Source organism: Sinocyclocheilus anshuiensis, unplaced genomic scaffold (genome assembly GCF_001515605.1).
Source record: "Sinocyclocheilus anshuiensis isolate Anshui unplaced genomic scaffold, SAMN03320099.WGS_v1.1 scaffold152, whole genome shotgun sequence".
In the NCBI taxonomy this organism is placed as follows: Eukaryota; Metazoa; Chordata; class Actinopteri; order Cypriniformes; family Cyprinidae; genus Sinocyclocheilus; species Sinocyclocheilus anshuiensis.
The window spans coordinates 3,150,651-3,166,052 of record NW_015555781.1 but is presented as its reverse complement, the minus strand read 5'-3'; the positions used below and the strand labels follow the sequence as shown (position 1 = coordinate 3,166,052).

Sequence of the window (15,402 nt, the reverse complement as noted above, 5' to 3'; positions counted from 1 at the left end):
ACAACTGGTTCAGTCAGACATTGTGATTGCACTGGAATTTACTTTCAGTAATGGAGCTTAGCCTACTGTTTTTTTATAATGTCTTTTTAATGATGACACATCATGCATCAACTGCCTGTTAAAAGTTATTGTTTGTGCTTCTCTGCCACCCTGAACTTGTGCTCTAATATCTCTATATCAGCAACTTCAAGGACATGCATTCCAGCTCCTCAGATCCTGTTCCCTATCCATCCGACACACTCTGCACATGAAGATCAATGGAGCCAAGGGCAGCATGTAAGCGGATCCAGGGCCAAGGAGGAGAGCAGATCTGTGTTTTATTTATGTGGTGCAGCCCTGTTTGATGTGACCCTCTCTCATTTCATTCATCCGGAAAATCTGCTGTGTGTGAGTGAAAACTGGGGGAGTGGGTCTCACTAAATACTCCGATGTAATGAGGAACTGCCACTGATGTTAAAGGGACAGTTCACCCAAAAATGGAAATTCTGTCATCATTTACTAGCTCTCATGTCATTCCATACTTTCTTTCTTCTGTGGAACAGAAGATATTTTGAGAAATGTCTGCATGTTTTTTAGTCCGTTCAAAGGAAGTCAATAACAACCAAAACGTTTGTTACCAGCATTCTTCAGAATATCTAAATATTTTATGTTCTGCAGAAGAAAGAAAGTCCTACAGGCTTGCAACAACTTGAGGGGGAGTAGAATGTGTTATGTATTAAAAACAGGAAAAGATATGGAAATGTATTTGAGAGCTGATTCCCATCAGGGTCGTCTTACAGTTCCAAATTTGTAAATATTGCCATCTTTTTAAAGGTGGTGATGTGTGTAATTTTCCTGATGTTAATTTCATATGAATAGACTTAAACTTTATTAGTAATTTTCTCCTAAAAGTGTAAATGCTGCACTTTTATTTAGTTTGAGTGTTTTTTTTCGATCAGTCCCTGACACGGCAACACTGACTCAACCAAAAGTGTGACTGTTTTGCAGACAAACCTTTGCACATTGTGATGTTAGTTTTGCATAAATAGTACAGAAATCTCACACTTTTTAAGTTTCTATAAAATAGACAACTTCATAAAACATAGGATGCAAAAAGAAAATTAGTTTGGGGTCTCCAAAAGCATTGTAGTGTGCATTGCTTGTTTAGACATGACAGAGATATGACTGTAATCCAGTCTTTTGTAATTAACCTCTGAGCTTTCCTGTGTGCTCCTAATTACGCCGCATAAACAATGTGGGATCAGTGCTAATCAAATCTGCTGTGTGTGAGTGAAAACTGGGGGAGTGGGTCTCACTAAATACTCCGATGTAATGAGGAACTGCCACTGATGTTAAAGGGACAGTTCACCCAAAAATGGAAATTCTGTCATCATTTACTAGCTCTCATGTCATTCCATACTTTCTTTCTTCTGTGGAACAGAAGATATTTTGAGAAATGTCTGCATGTTTTTTAGTCCGTTCAAAGGAAGTCAATAACAACCAAAACGTTTGTTACCAGCATTCTTCAGAATATCTAAATATTTTATGTTCTGCAGAAGAAAGAAAGTCCTACAGGCTTGCAACAACTTGAGGGGGAGTAGAATGTGTTATGTATTAAAAACAGGAAAAGATATGGAAATGTATTTGAGAGCTGATTCCCATCAGGGTCGTCTTACAGTTCCAAATTTGTAAATATTGCCATCTTTTTAAAGGTGGTGATGTGTGTAATTTTCCTGATGTTAATTTCATATGAATAGACTTAAACTTTATTAGTAATTTTCTCCTAAAAGTGTAAATGCTGCACTTTTATTTAGTTTGAGTGTTTTTTTTCGATCAGTCCCTGACACGGCAACACTGACTCAACCAAAAGTGTGACTGTTTTGCAGACAAACCTTTGCACATTGTGATGTTAGTTTTGCATAAATAGTACAGAAATCTCACACTTTTTAAGTTTCTATAAAATAGACAACTTCATAAAACATAGGATGCAAAAAGAAAATTAGTTTGGGGTCTCCAAAAGCATTGTAGTGTGCATTGCTTGTTTAGACATGACAGAGATATGACTGTAATCCAGTCTTTTGTAATTAACCTCTGAGCTTTCCTGTGTGCTCCTAATTACGCCGCATAAACAATGTGGGATCAGTGCTAATCTGAAAGAGCCCATTCAGAGGCTTTCATGTGGGGCTTCTTATGGGCTCTGCAGGCGGGGGAGTGCAGGCTGATCTGGAGGAGGTGGTGAGGGGGAGTTCACAGGAGGGAACCGTTGACAGCTCACCCACTCCACTGGATTCAGATACCAGGGTTGAGGGCATAAACTCAGTATCACATGACATTAAACAACCTGGTTCCACTCTGAAGCCATAACCACCAAACCCACACCATAAACACAGGGCCTGCAAGTCTTGATGCACATATGGTGATGCAGACAATGCTTACAGACATCTTGCCATCTCGATTAGATTATATGTGACCCTGGACCACAAAACCAGTCATAAGGGTAAATTTTTCGAAATTAAGATGCATGTATCATCTGAAAGCTGAATAAATAAGCTTTCCATTAATGTATGGTTTGTTAGGATAGGACAATATTTGGCCGAGATACGACTATTTGAAAATCTGGAATCTGAGGGTGCAAAACAATCAACATATTGAGAAAATCGCCTTTAAAGTTGTCCAAATGAAGTTCTTAGCAATGCATACTGCTAATCAAAAATTACGTTTTAATATATTTACAGTAGGAAATTTACAAAATATCTTCATGGAACATGATCTTTACTTAATATCCTAATGATTTATGGCATAAAATAAAAATCGATAATTTTGACCCATACAATGTATTTTTAAGACTGGTTTTGTGGTCCAGGGTCACATATTAGATTACAAGTACAGCCAATTAAATGCAGTTCGCATTCAACTTGAAATACAAATAGTAACATTTAAAAGATGCAAATGTTGGATAAATGTCATTATAGTGCAAGTAGTCAGTGTAGTGCAGAAGATATGGTATGCAGGACAGAATGTGTAACTTAATGTCTCTGCATTTTGAAAACTTAAGGTTAGGGTTAGGTTGGAAACAAAGAAACATTGTTGTAAATGAATTATGTTTATAATATTTCAGATTCTAATAAGCAAATTAGTGACATTGGTCATGTGACGATAAAGAAGGTCAGATGTTCTTCCATTGAAGCTCTTTGGATCATCTCAAATCATGCAGCACATGGTCATCAGGTTTGAGACAAACTTGCTCGGGTGCTATCATGAAAACAAAAAAGGGGCAAATTAGAGAAATGCAAAATAGAAGCATCTTTTCGCCAGATGGCCCAGATGTTTGGATCTCACTATATCTTAGAAATGTGTGGTGAAACGAAATACTGTAGACATGGCATTGTTTTCCTCTTCTTTTTTCTATGGTAATGTTTTCACTGCCAACAGTTGTCTCTATGTTTATTTCGACACAGGATGATCCCCTTATCTTTTACATCATGAGATCTATTTGATTTTTCTATTAAGAATATGCAATCAGCAGCAAGCCTGAAAGACAGCTGAGCTGAGAGGACAGTCATAAGTGGACATATTTGTTTACTTTTTAACATAGTCACAACACCCTGGACCAGGTATGTAATGTCAAACAATATAATTCATGATTGATGAGTTTGTTTCTTCAGATTTTGAGAAATTTAACAATACATCACTTGCTCACCATTGGATCCTCTGCAGTGAATGGGTGCCGTCAGAATAAGAGTTCAAACAGCTGATAAAAGCATCACAATCTTCAGTCTTTACACCTAGGATGGGTTGAGGATAAGTACATTTTCTGCACATTTTTATTTTTGGGTGAACTATTTCTTTAAGAATAGTTATAGTATAATATGTGAGAATGTACTAAAAAATATAATCATAATCTTTTGAAATTTTCATGCAAGACAGCAGAAAAATAATAAATGCATTTCAGTGCATTTCCAGTCTCCTGCATCACATACCACACTATCAGAATCCTTGTATAGTTTTATTTGATCAGGTGATGTCAGCTTTGTAATCCAGCAGCCCTTTTTGTGTGTCATGAAATTTGATTTACTGAACTGGAGCAGGGTTAGTAAAGGCGATTATGATGCTCGACATCATAATGAAATGCCTACATGCTGAGTCTTGACATTGAGGAAGATTTGCATCTGCAGGTACAGAAGCCGCCTTCCGACTGACTTGTGCATTTACTGGTTCATGCGGTCAGTGCGGCCACACACTGCAGTCACCCCTCCTCGCATGTCTCTGCAGCACGACCGCCCCCCTCCTGCTTCGCCGCCCTGTCTCAGGGTCTGACTGACCTATATCTGCCTGCTCAGAGCGTAATCTCTAGCACTCTCATGGCGCTCTCTGCTGCCTGCTGTCTCATTGCTGACGGGCTCAGACTCACTCACGCCACACTCTGAGCCCATGCAGGAGCCCCTGCTGCAGATGTAGGGCAGCCCCGTCAGTTATTCAGCACTTCTGAGCACTGCGCCGCTGCAGTCTGGGTGGAGGGGCTAACGCTGCCGGAGTGATGAATTAAACAGGACACTCACTCCCTGCCTCTCTCTTTGGAGAAGCTCGCCTTTTTCTGCCGGCTTTGCTGCTTTTGGCTCAGGCTGAGCAACTGTTTTCCTGTCGGCATGACAATGGCGTGAGGGAAGGAGGAAGCAAGCACTCTAGCAGACTTAGGGCTCCACAAAAACAAGCCTGTGACCTTTCACCCCAGCTGCCGGAGGGGTGGAGAGCTCCCCAGTGGTTTCAGGCATGGTCTTTTATTGAGCAGAGGAGGTTGTGATGAAAGAGCTGCAGTTGGGAAGCAGTACATCCAGTGGTGCTGCTCCTCAGAAATAAGCCATTCTTCACTTTTGAATTCTATTCAGATTAGGTGACATTGTTTTTGACTGGTATCACATTGTGGATCATTTGCGACTTGGTGCATTTAATTAAATAAAGCTAATACATATAATCAGGGGTGTCATGCAGCTGTTTTTGTGGAGAATCTAGTTCACTTGGGCAACATACTGTAGGTGAGGCAAGATAAGACATGATCACCTAGGCAAAATAAGACATAATCAAAGCAATCATGAGTGTTAATTTAGCCATACTGCTGTCATTCAGCGTGCAAGGAGACCCATACAGTGACTCAAATCCCAAACCAAATATGTACACTACTGTTCAGAGGCTTCTCACAAAAGAAGTCTCTTATGCTTACCATGCTGCGTTTATTTCTTATTTATTTTAAAATGTAATTTATGTCATTTAAAATGTAATATGCTCAAGAAACATCTCTCATTATTAAGGGTGAAAACAGTTGTGCTGCTTGATATTTTGTGGAAACTGAATCATTTTTTTCAGGATTCTTTGACGAATAGACATTCAAAAGAGCATTATTTAAAATAGAAATCCCTTATAACATGATACATGTCTTTACTGTGACTTTTGATCAATTAAATGCATCCTCGCAGAATAAAAGTATTATTTTTTTATTGTATGGCAAAGAGCATCTCTGACATTGTGATAACTTGTTTTGTGTTCCAGGATTAAAACTAATTATGCATATAATGAAATAAAGTAGATTTGGGAGGGGGCAGTGAAGGATACCCTTATTCTCTCTCTCTCTATTCTCCTCACCCCATCCCTGGACTCCCTCTGCTTTTTCCTGTGCCCAAAACAATGTCATTCCACAGTCACCAGCACGTGGAATAGTCATCAGATGGTGCTGCAGATGAGATTTACTGCAGAATTAAAAACTGCCCCTTCATACATAAACTAACTTAATATTACACTTTTCAACAGGCAGTTTAAATAGGGTAGAAATGTATTACTGCAGACATGTGTTCACTGTTCATTATATAGCTATATAACAAGAAGGATGATATATGGCCCCCTTTGATATATACCCTCTGCAGTGATATATATATATATATATATATATGTGTGTGTGTGTGTGTGTGTGTGTGTGTGAAGTATGCCTTATTATTAATTTGTGCATAACACAAATCTGGCCCTCTAATAAAACTCTTTGCTCTTAATGGAGAATAGAAATGTGAAAACATCTACAAATTATAAACCCACAACTAGCACTAGCTTTATGTATCCAATTTGTCTGTGTCAGATCATCATGTTGTATAGGTGTGAGCCAATTGCATTCAATGCCTAACCCACAAAGAGCATCTCAATGTACTGTATGTAGGTCAGTGAGTCAGTGCAAACTTTCCACAGAGAAGTGGCTGCTATCAATTCAGATCTGTGGGAAACAGGACAGTCATTGCTCAGTCAGCTGAGAGGAGGAGACCAAGAGGTGTGAGACCTGAGAGGAAAAAGTGCTCTTACGCATCACATTTGGGTCAGTGACCTTGTGTGGCAGAAACATACGCCCATGCAGGAAATATCCCTGAACATCCTCTTGGATTCTTCCACTGCGGTTTGGTGTCCAAAAATAAGAGCTATTGAGCCAGAGGCTGACGTGCAACAAAGATCTACAGTGCACGTCATGTTTCAGAAAAATTTCGCTTTTAATGCATGTGCACAAGTATTGGTTGTCATAAAGGTATATACAGTGATCACAGACATATTTGGATATTTTTAGGCACAAATAAAAATGTATGAAAGGATTCCAAAATATCAAACCAAGTGGCATTTATTTTAAGTAACCCCTTGTTAAAATGAAGAGCACAGTTACGGAAATAATACACTTTAAAGGAATATACAAACTAAATGTAATGTTTTAGGATACTTAATTGTGTGTTAAGTGCAATTAAATGAAAATGTATTAGGACTTAATGTAGTAGGTCTTAAGTACATATTATCATATACATTATTCGTAATTTCATAATTCTGTTGTCTTTAAAATATGGTTAAAGTGTACTGCTGAATATACAAGCATTTATGGTAAACTAAAATATACTTTAATGTAATTTCTATTGAAACTTTAAATATATTTGTAATATTTGTACTTAAGTGTGTTAAGAAGCATTTGAGTACACTTAAGTTGCCTTTTGTTTCATTGATATTATATTATCTACAAAATATACTTTTAAGATGTGAAGTACACTACAAGTGCACATTCAGTGCATTTAAGCACGCTTCTTTTTCATAAGGGAAGAGAGTACAAACACACTTTTCATGCAAAAAATTTCACCAAAAGAAGTCTGTTAGTTTTCAAATGAAAAAATATTTGATATATATTAGATGCATATATTTTATTTTAGCTGTTCAAAATTCGGAACAAACTTTGTGGTTAATGTGTTGAACTACACCTTAATGTTAAAATGTGTCCAAACTGTAAATCATCTGAACAGCAGTTTTGACTAATGTTTCATGTTGCATTATTTACATTTACATTTACATTTAGTCATTTAGTAGACACTTTTATCCAAAGCGACTTACAAATGAGGACAATAAAAGCAGTCAAAACTAACAAAAGAGCAACAATATATAAGTGAAAATGACAAGTCTCGGTTAGCCTAACGCAGTACACATAACAAGGTGTATATACTGTATATGTATATATATTATACACATACATATACACACACACATATACACACACACACACATACACACACAGTGATTTTGTGCCTCTTTGAGATGGCACAATAATACGCCGTTCACTTGCAGAACGCAAGCTTCTAGAGGGCACATAACTGAAGTAAGGAATTTAGGTAAATGGGTGCAGAGCCTGTGGTGGTTTTGTAGGCAAACATTAATGCCTTGAATTTAATGCGAGCAGCTACTGGTAGCCAGTGCAAACTGATTATAAAGGAACATTTGTCCAACATAAAAGTTCTTCAAAGCCCTTGTATGGTGTGTTGATTGTAACATAATCACTATTGTTGAGGATGTCTAGGAGCACATGCAAAGTACAAAACTGGTAGCATTTGCACAGTAACAACTGTTTTGCTTATTTTGTCGACTTGTGAAGATTCTAGTGCCTGGGAGGTAAATGAGCTGCTGAAATGAGAAATTACTCATCATGGTGAACACAAAGAAACTCTGTAATGCAGACTCTGATGGTTTCACTTCAAAGGAGGGGCTACACGAGGCTGTGTCTGTCAGCAGCTCTGTCCGATTGGCTGGGCTCCAGAGTGGTGTGCGTGTCAAGGATGTGGGCACTGAATGAGTCTGCATCTGCTCAGAGCACTGCCAGGTCGTATACTGACGCAGTACTGCAGCATGGCATCAAAATTCCTCGTATTCTTCAAATGAAAGAGGGACGATACAAAATGTTTAAAAAGTTTTCCATGCGCACATCTGCTGTTTGGAGAGAGTGGGTTGAATGTGACCGAGCATTCAGCCACACAAGGGTTTGTGTGCTGTTGCCATGCCACGTGGCTTCAGGCATCTGCAAAGTCAGCCTCACATCACCAGCCGCCACCACCTCATGCCCACCCTGCTATGCCTCTCTCAGCAACACAATCTCAGCACACAAAAGTCTCTGTTTGGATCAGACAGAACATTATGCACAGCAGGGCCACAGTCATTGCTTTGAGTTGCTGTGCTTACTTAATATATTTGTTTTTCTCAGTGTGCCTATTGAGGTTTTTCTTAAAGGAATAGTTCACTCAAAAATGAACATTTGCTGAAAATGTACTCCCCATCAGGGCATCCCAGATGTAGATGAATTTATTTCTTCATGTAACAGATTTGGAGAAATCACTTGCTCACCACCAGTGAATCATCTGCAGTGAATGGGTGCCGCCATAATGAGAGTCAAACAGTTGATAAAAACATCACAATAATCCAAACAACTCCAGTTAACTTCTTGTGACGCAAAAAGCTTCAAAAAAGGGTTTGTAAAAAACAAATCATCATTAAGGCCTTTTAGCTTGAAACCGCCATTTCTGGCCAAAATATGAGTCCATTATCCATAAAAGAATCAATTCCCTGTTGTCCTCACAACAAAACCCACCGGCATATTTGTTTAGAACTGTTTTGGACTGTTTTCACTTGTAAACAGTGCTTGATCTGTGCCTATTTCTCTCCTGATTTGGCAGCCATTCACTGCAGTGTATTCATTCAGTGATGTGATGCTAAATTTCTCCAAATCTGTTCAGATGAAGAAACAAACTGATCTTGGATAGCCAGAGGGTGAGTACATTTTCAGCACATTTTCATTTTGGGTGAACTGTCCATTTAATAAGCACACCGAGAGAGAGAAAAGGCTTTTATTAAGGTTTAAAATTTCCTTCTTGCCTGAAGATTACAGAACATGGTAATGTGAACTGCCATTTAAAACACCATATGTTGGTGCAAGAACCATTTCTGATAAGATGTTTTGACCAATATGCGATTGCTTTCTACAGATTCTGTATCTGAAAGTCCTGTTGTGTCTGCTTTGCTGTGATCAGCTTTCATTGTGCTAACACTGCAGACCTTGGTTTATTTTAGCACAGCAGATTGGAATATCGTCTCCATGGCAACTGCTTTGGCTTCACACTTTTAACAAAGATAGCTTTCACATAGAAATGCAGATAGATTCCCACCCATTCAGAATCCAGCACTATGGGTGTAGCTTTAACCTCAATATTTTTGGAAGGATTAAGATGAAATTCTGTGTGCTAGACATGAAGTGATTTACACTTAATCTCTTCAGGCAAACATCAGCCTAGACAAATGCCACAACTGTCTGGCATTATGCATGAGGATCAAAAAGGGAGATGGCTTTGCTAAATGGTCGTTTACTTTTACATTTGTGTAAAGTAGACAGCCATTCTCAGCTCGTTAATCATCCCAGATAAGTAATGAAGGCTAGATTGCAGTTGACTGGAAGCTTTTGTTGTCATTTGGAATATTTAATTTCTCTTTCTTTCTCTCTCTAGTTGTGTCCCAGATGTACTATGTGCACTTATGCTATGCACTATGTTTTTTTGTCATCCAGCATCAGAACCTGATAGCCTTACAATATGTAATAAAGCTGCACCAGTTGAGTGCATGAGTTCAACATGTCACATTTTTGAAGGTTTTACGTTAATTAAGTGCATTATCCAGATAATTGAAGTGCATTTATTCTTTTTGGAATTTTCAGTGTGAACACAATATTTTTAATATTTGTTTTCACACACAATATACCAAACCACTTTTTGTTATTACAAATAACAAAAAGCATAATGCAATAAAACATAAATATTCAACATGACATTAATGATTTTTAATAATATTTTATTGTATGGCAATATGTTTACAACAGTGAATATGGTGATCAAAGCAGTCATTGGTTTCTAAAGGGTGTGCAATTCATTACGTTATAAGGCTGTACTCTCCAAAAATTTTATTTTTCCAACTAAATTTTTTTTTCTCACTGACATATTCACTTTTTTTTCTGCAAAACTTATTTCTGTCAGGACCACTATCGTCAAAGATGATTGACAATTAGCATACAGTTTGGATTGGCGGTATGGTTCTGTTCTGGGCAAGAACTCCCTGTGCCTCCATGCAGCCTAGCATGGATGAGAGCAGGGAGAGCAGCAATAACCCCCCAGGGTAAACAGAACAGAACTACATAAATTTATTGCAGATATTGTTAAAGTTCAATCATTTTATGTACACATTTTAGAATTAGTCTGATTCAAGGAGAATCAGAAGGCTGAATCCTGACTGACAGAGGAGGAGTTGGGGATGGAGGAGGGTAATTAGCTATTGAGCAATGCGAAAACTGCTGATAATACTGAGGGACCTTATATATGAATGCTTAGATAGGTGTCGTATTCCCATAGGTTGATGGGGATCAGCTGAAGGTCAGCTGATGCGAGCTTGACTAACGTGACCTGCCAGAACTAACGCTACGCTTGATAATTATACACCAGAATCCACTACATTACTTTTTAGAGATGTACTGTCTTATTTTTATACCTGTTTATACTTTGAACTGCTCCAAATATAAGCATAAATAACCCTACATATTGAAATTTCCTTTCAAACTCCCTTATATTCACCTATTAACAGTATGTCTGATAAATATCTAATCTGATATGCAAATGAAACTGGTGGCTCATGGTCTGATCCAGTTACTCCACACAAAATGCATTTGTTTCATTAAATAATCTTATATTAGCATTTGCCCTTTTATGAAAATTTTGTATTGAAATACCTATGATTTTTCAAACAAGCTCTAATGTGTTTTTATATTTACACTAATGCATTTTGCATAGTTCCTGCAATAAATATATGCCAATAAAGACATTTCAAGCATTTTTAAGGAATATGTGATTGATTAGAAGTCATATGAAAGAATCATAAGAACTACAAAGACAGACACACTGTGGAATGTTTGTCCTGCATCATTTTCTCATGCCTGTGTGCTGCGGTTGAAACGGTGCCAGTGGTATTTGGATGAAGCTGCTGTTTATTTGATTAGACCTTCCTGAACCCATTGAACAACATGTGCAGCCTGTGAATGTCTTTGTGCAGAATAAACACTGCATTGTGTTTCCTCATCCTCTCACTGGCCGGTGAAGAGGCATTTGTCCTGGAGTAAAACAACTGCTGAGAGACTCATCATGGAAAATGAACATTATATGTAAATGCATGGTTTATGTAAAACGTATACCAAGATCTGTTATGGGATTTGCCATCTAAATTTCTCACTAAAATTTGGCGATTTAAAAATACATTTTAACCATACTTACTGCTCTGTCATTATTAACTCACCCTGGTGTCTTTCCAAGTCTGTGGAGCATAAAAGAAGATATTTTGAAAAATGTCCCTCTTTTTGTCCATACAGTTTAAATACAATCCATTGTGGTTTGGAACGACTTGAGGGTGAGTACATTTTCAGAATTCTTTCAAGTGCACGCGAGAGTTCGACCTCTCTCAAATGCGCGAGGATGCTCACGTCTACTTTACGCAGTAGATTCAGTGTATTAGGAAAAGAAGTAGTTTGATAAACTCTTTCACTAGTGGGAATATTATCCAATTCCGTGTTTCCCAACTCATTTTGGGATGTGTGAGTGTGCTGAAGGAAGGCGGGACAGGCGCGTGACATCACTCATCTGTATAAAAGCCACAGCTGTGTCTGTGCGCTCGCGCTGTGAGGCTGCAGAGAGAGAGGCGCTCGCTCGCTCCGTCAAACAAAGAGACCCGTCAACATCATCCACAGTGCACCAGCAGAACCCATTCCAGCAAGGCCAAGAGGAAACATGACTGCAAACGGAACCAGCGACATGCTCAAAATCCAATTCGGATTGATCAACTGTGGGAACAAGTACCTCACGGCTGAAACGTTCGGCTTCAAGATCAATGCATCAGCCACCAGCATGAAGAAGAAACAGATTTGGACCTTGGAGCAGAACGGCGATGACTCGAGCACGTTCTACCTGAAGAGCCATCTGGGGAGATACATCACAGCTGACAAAGACGGCAACGTGACGGGTGACAGCGAGACCCCGAGCGAAGATGGTCGGTTCGTAATCACTGCACACGATGATGGGCGCTGGTCACTGCAGTCTGAGCCTCACAAGCGCTACCTGGGCGGCACCGAGGACAGAATTACCTGCTTCGCCCAGACCATCTCCATCGCAGAGAAATGGAGCGTGCACATTGCCATGCACCCCCAGGTCAACATCTTCAGCGTCACCAGGAAAAGATACGCGCACCTGAGCTCTGAGCAGAACGAGATCGCCATTGATCGAGACGTTCCCTGGGGTGTGGATTCCCTCATCACCTTGGTCTTCCAGGACCAGAGGTATCACATACAGACGTCTGACAACCGGTTCCTGAAGAACGACGGAAGCCTGTCCCAAAACCCTGACAAGAATACGGGGTACACGCTGGAGTTCAGGTCCGGGAAGGTTGCCTTCAGAGACTGCACTGGGAAGTACCTGGCTCCCTCTGGTCCCAGTGGAACCATGAAGGCCGGCAAGAGCTCGAAGGTTGGCAAAGACGAGCTTTTTGTTCTGGAGCAGAGCCACCCTCAAGTGGTCCTCACCGCTGGCAACGACAGGAATGTGTCCACCAGGCAAGGTAAATGATGCTGCTTTATTGTCAGTTACTAATGTGTTCATTTATGCAGCATCAGTCAGGGTTGGTTTCCTATCAATCCTCCGTAATCTACAGCTCGTTCTTAATAATAGATATTCAACTCTTTTTCTTTTCTTGTGGTTGTGTGGATATGGGGTGGTTGTGGTTGGGTGGATCGTGCAAATGCAGAGAAAAGAAAAATACCATATGCTTTACTTTGATGATCCTGAAATTTGGTCTACTCGCAAATGTTTCCTGGAAATATCATTTTGGCTCCATTTTGCCTCCATTTTTCTGTCTGATGACTCTCTGTGGGTTACAGTACTCTGGTTATTGTCACAATAGAAATCTGTTAGCGAGAATGAAATCAATATTCAAGCCCTTGTCTGGAGTTTTGCACAATCATTCTTCTGTAAATTCCATAAAGCCTGTATTTTGGAGAGATCATTCTACTGTAATTAAGTTGAGAGTGAAGGCAATCATTACTGAAAACACCCAGAAGAATTGCCCTGAGACTGCCAGACTGAAATAATATATCAAATTATATAGTGGACTGGTGAAATATTGTGCTTTTCAGCGTCACCATTACAGCTCCACTAGCCTATTACTGCTGAAAATGAAATGAGATGATCTGCTATGTTTTAATAACTGCTAAATTGAAAGGCATAAATGGCATTATTAAGAAAGGATGTCTGGGATTTGCTTGGCAATCCTAGCTCTGGTTTACCAGTATTGCTAAATGAGGCAGGACAGTGCCAGTGTGTTGGGCCTGTGCCAAGAGGCACGTGGTCTCTTCAGGTCATGATTGGCTCTTCTAAATGGCCTTTGTTTCTTAGACTTTGCTTCTTTTATGTTTGTTATTAATTTAGCCTTGTGGTAGTGCAAGATTTCATCTGTCCTCAAAAAGCAGTTCATGTGATTTGCTTACAGCAATCTGGACTCAATTATATGATGCACAACATCCAAATCACACGTGATTCATCTTACATCCAGACCCCACCAGTGCTCATGCTTGCCTAGTTCAAATATTTGCCTTCAGGGATACAATCCTTAGAGGAATAAGGCTCAATGTTTGTGTCATGTTCCTTTTAGAGAATTTGTGAGGAGGCTGAGATTTCAGGCGTGTGCTGAGGGTAGAAGGAGAACAAAGACAGCATGCTCTGGGCCCCAGCTCACCATGCAGCCCAGCTGCTGAGAGTTTTTAGGCAGCCCAGCACGCAGAACAATGGAGCCTCGCTATGCACAAGTTTAGCCATTTCAGCACGCACAAAAAAACACTGATGTACTCTCGCTTGAATGCATCTGACTTAAAAGATTAGGAGTCTGCCTGCTTGCTTGCCTGCTCTTCTTTCCTTTGTGGCAAGGACATCGGATGTTTGTCATTCCGTAAATGCAAAAATGGATTCCCAACAGTGTCTTGCGTTTTATTTTGTATTAATTTGAATTGTTTGTCTGTGCTGCTATATGATAGCAGCTGCTTGACCCTGTTGACCGATGAGCTCGTTTGAGTGTCTGGCACTACAATTGTGAAAATGACTAAAAACATCCTAAATGTATGTCCCTACAATATTTTGCTGCCAAGGTTAAAGGCTTTTCACTTGGGAATAGAAGCCCTGCTGTTGTCGTGTGGATGGATCGACCATTCGCAGTCAGGCGTCGAGCGATGGGGGTTGGGGGTGTGTCTGCTGGTGGCTTAAAAGATCCTCCCAAACCATTTAAATGCCGGGTGAGGATACATACCACCCTAGAATGATTGAGGGGATTCCCCCCTCAATCATCCTCCCCACCCCTGCCTGAGACCGATTTAGAGCAAGTCTCCGGGCGTCTTAGTCATTCTCCTTTGCAGATCTTCCATTTGCAGCCATGTGTTTCTCATCTTGGCAGGCATTTTTTTTGGCGAAACTCAATCTGTTTTCTAGAGGCCAGGCCGCGGCGGTGCTAATACGCAATTTCGTGTAGCTGTATTACGAGCTTTGTGAAACTGGAACATGAAGGCAATCATGGTGAATTGCAGATTAAAAATATAGATGACGTGTTTGACCATGTATTGTTCCAAAAGATTCTTGATTTCACCAAACAATTCATTCTCAGAGTAGATGTTAATAAAATTATAGCTGTAAATTCATCTTGTAGATGTTTGTCTTAATGTAGCTTTAATATTTCCTTTCAAAAACCTGTCTTCTGTTTTCCTCACCAAAGAGGTTTAGACCATAAACGCTAGATTTATCTGATGACTGTGTTTCTAAATGCACACAATGGAGTTTAATTAGATTTCCTGCAGTAGAGGACTGGTGGTCTGGTCTTTCATTGAGCTCCATGAATCTAAACTACAAACCGGATGCATTGACTCTTGTTGTCCTGAAGCCTCCCACTAAGCTTCCTGGCATATATGACAGTCCAAAATTCTTAAGGCGATTAAGTGTGTGTGTGTGTCTCTGTGTGTGTGTCTCTGTGTGTGTG

The 15,402-nt window shown here is 39.7% G+C and overlaps 1 protein-coding gene across 1 annotated transcript in view; it reads left to right on the top strand.

The window, feature by feature from the left end:
- The first annotated feature begins 11,991 nt into the window (after nucleotides 1-11,991).
- The window catches only part of fscn1a (fascin actin-bundling protein 1a), an 11,287-nt gene continuing 7,876 nt past the window's right edge, over nucleotides 11,992-15,402 (top strand). The window contains exon 1 of the mRNA XM_016468700.1: nucleotides 11,992-12,945. Coding sequence (XP_016324186.1) covers nucleotides 12,123-12,945 — 823 coding nt within the window. The 5' untranslated portion in view covers nucleotides 11,992-12,122. The remainder of the gene's footprint in view (nucleotides 12,946-15,402) is intronic.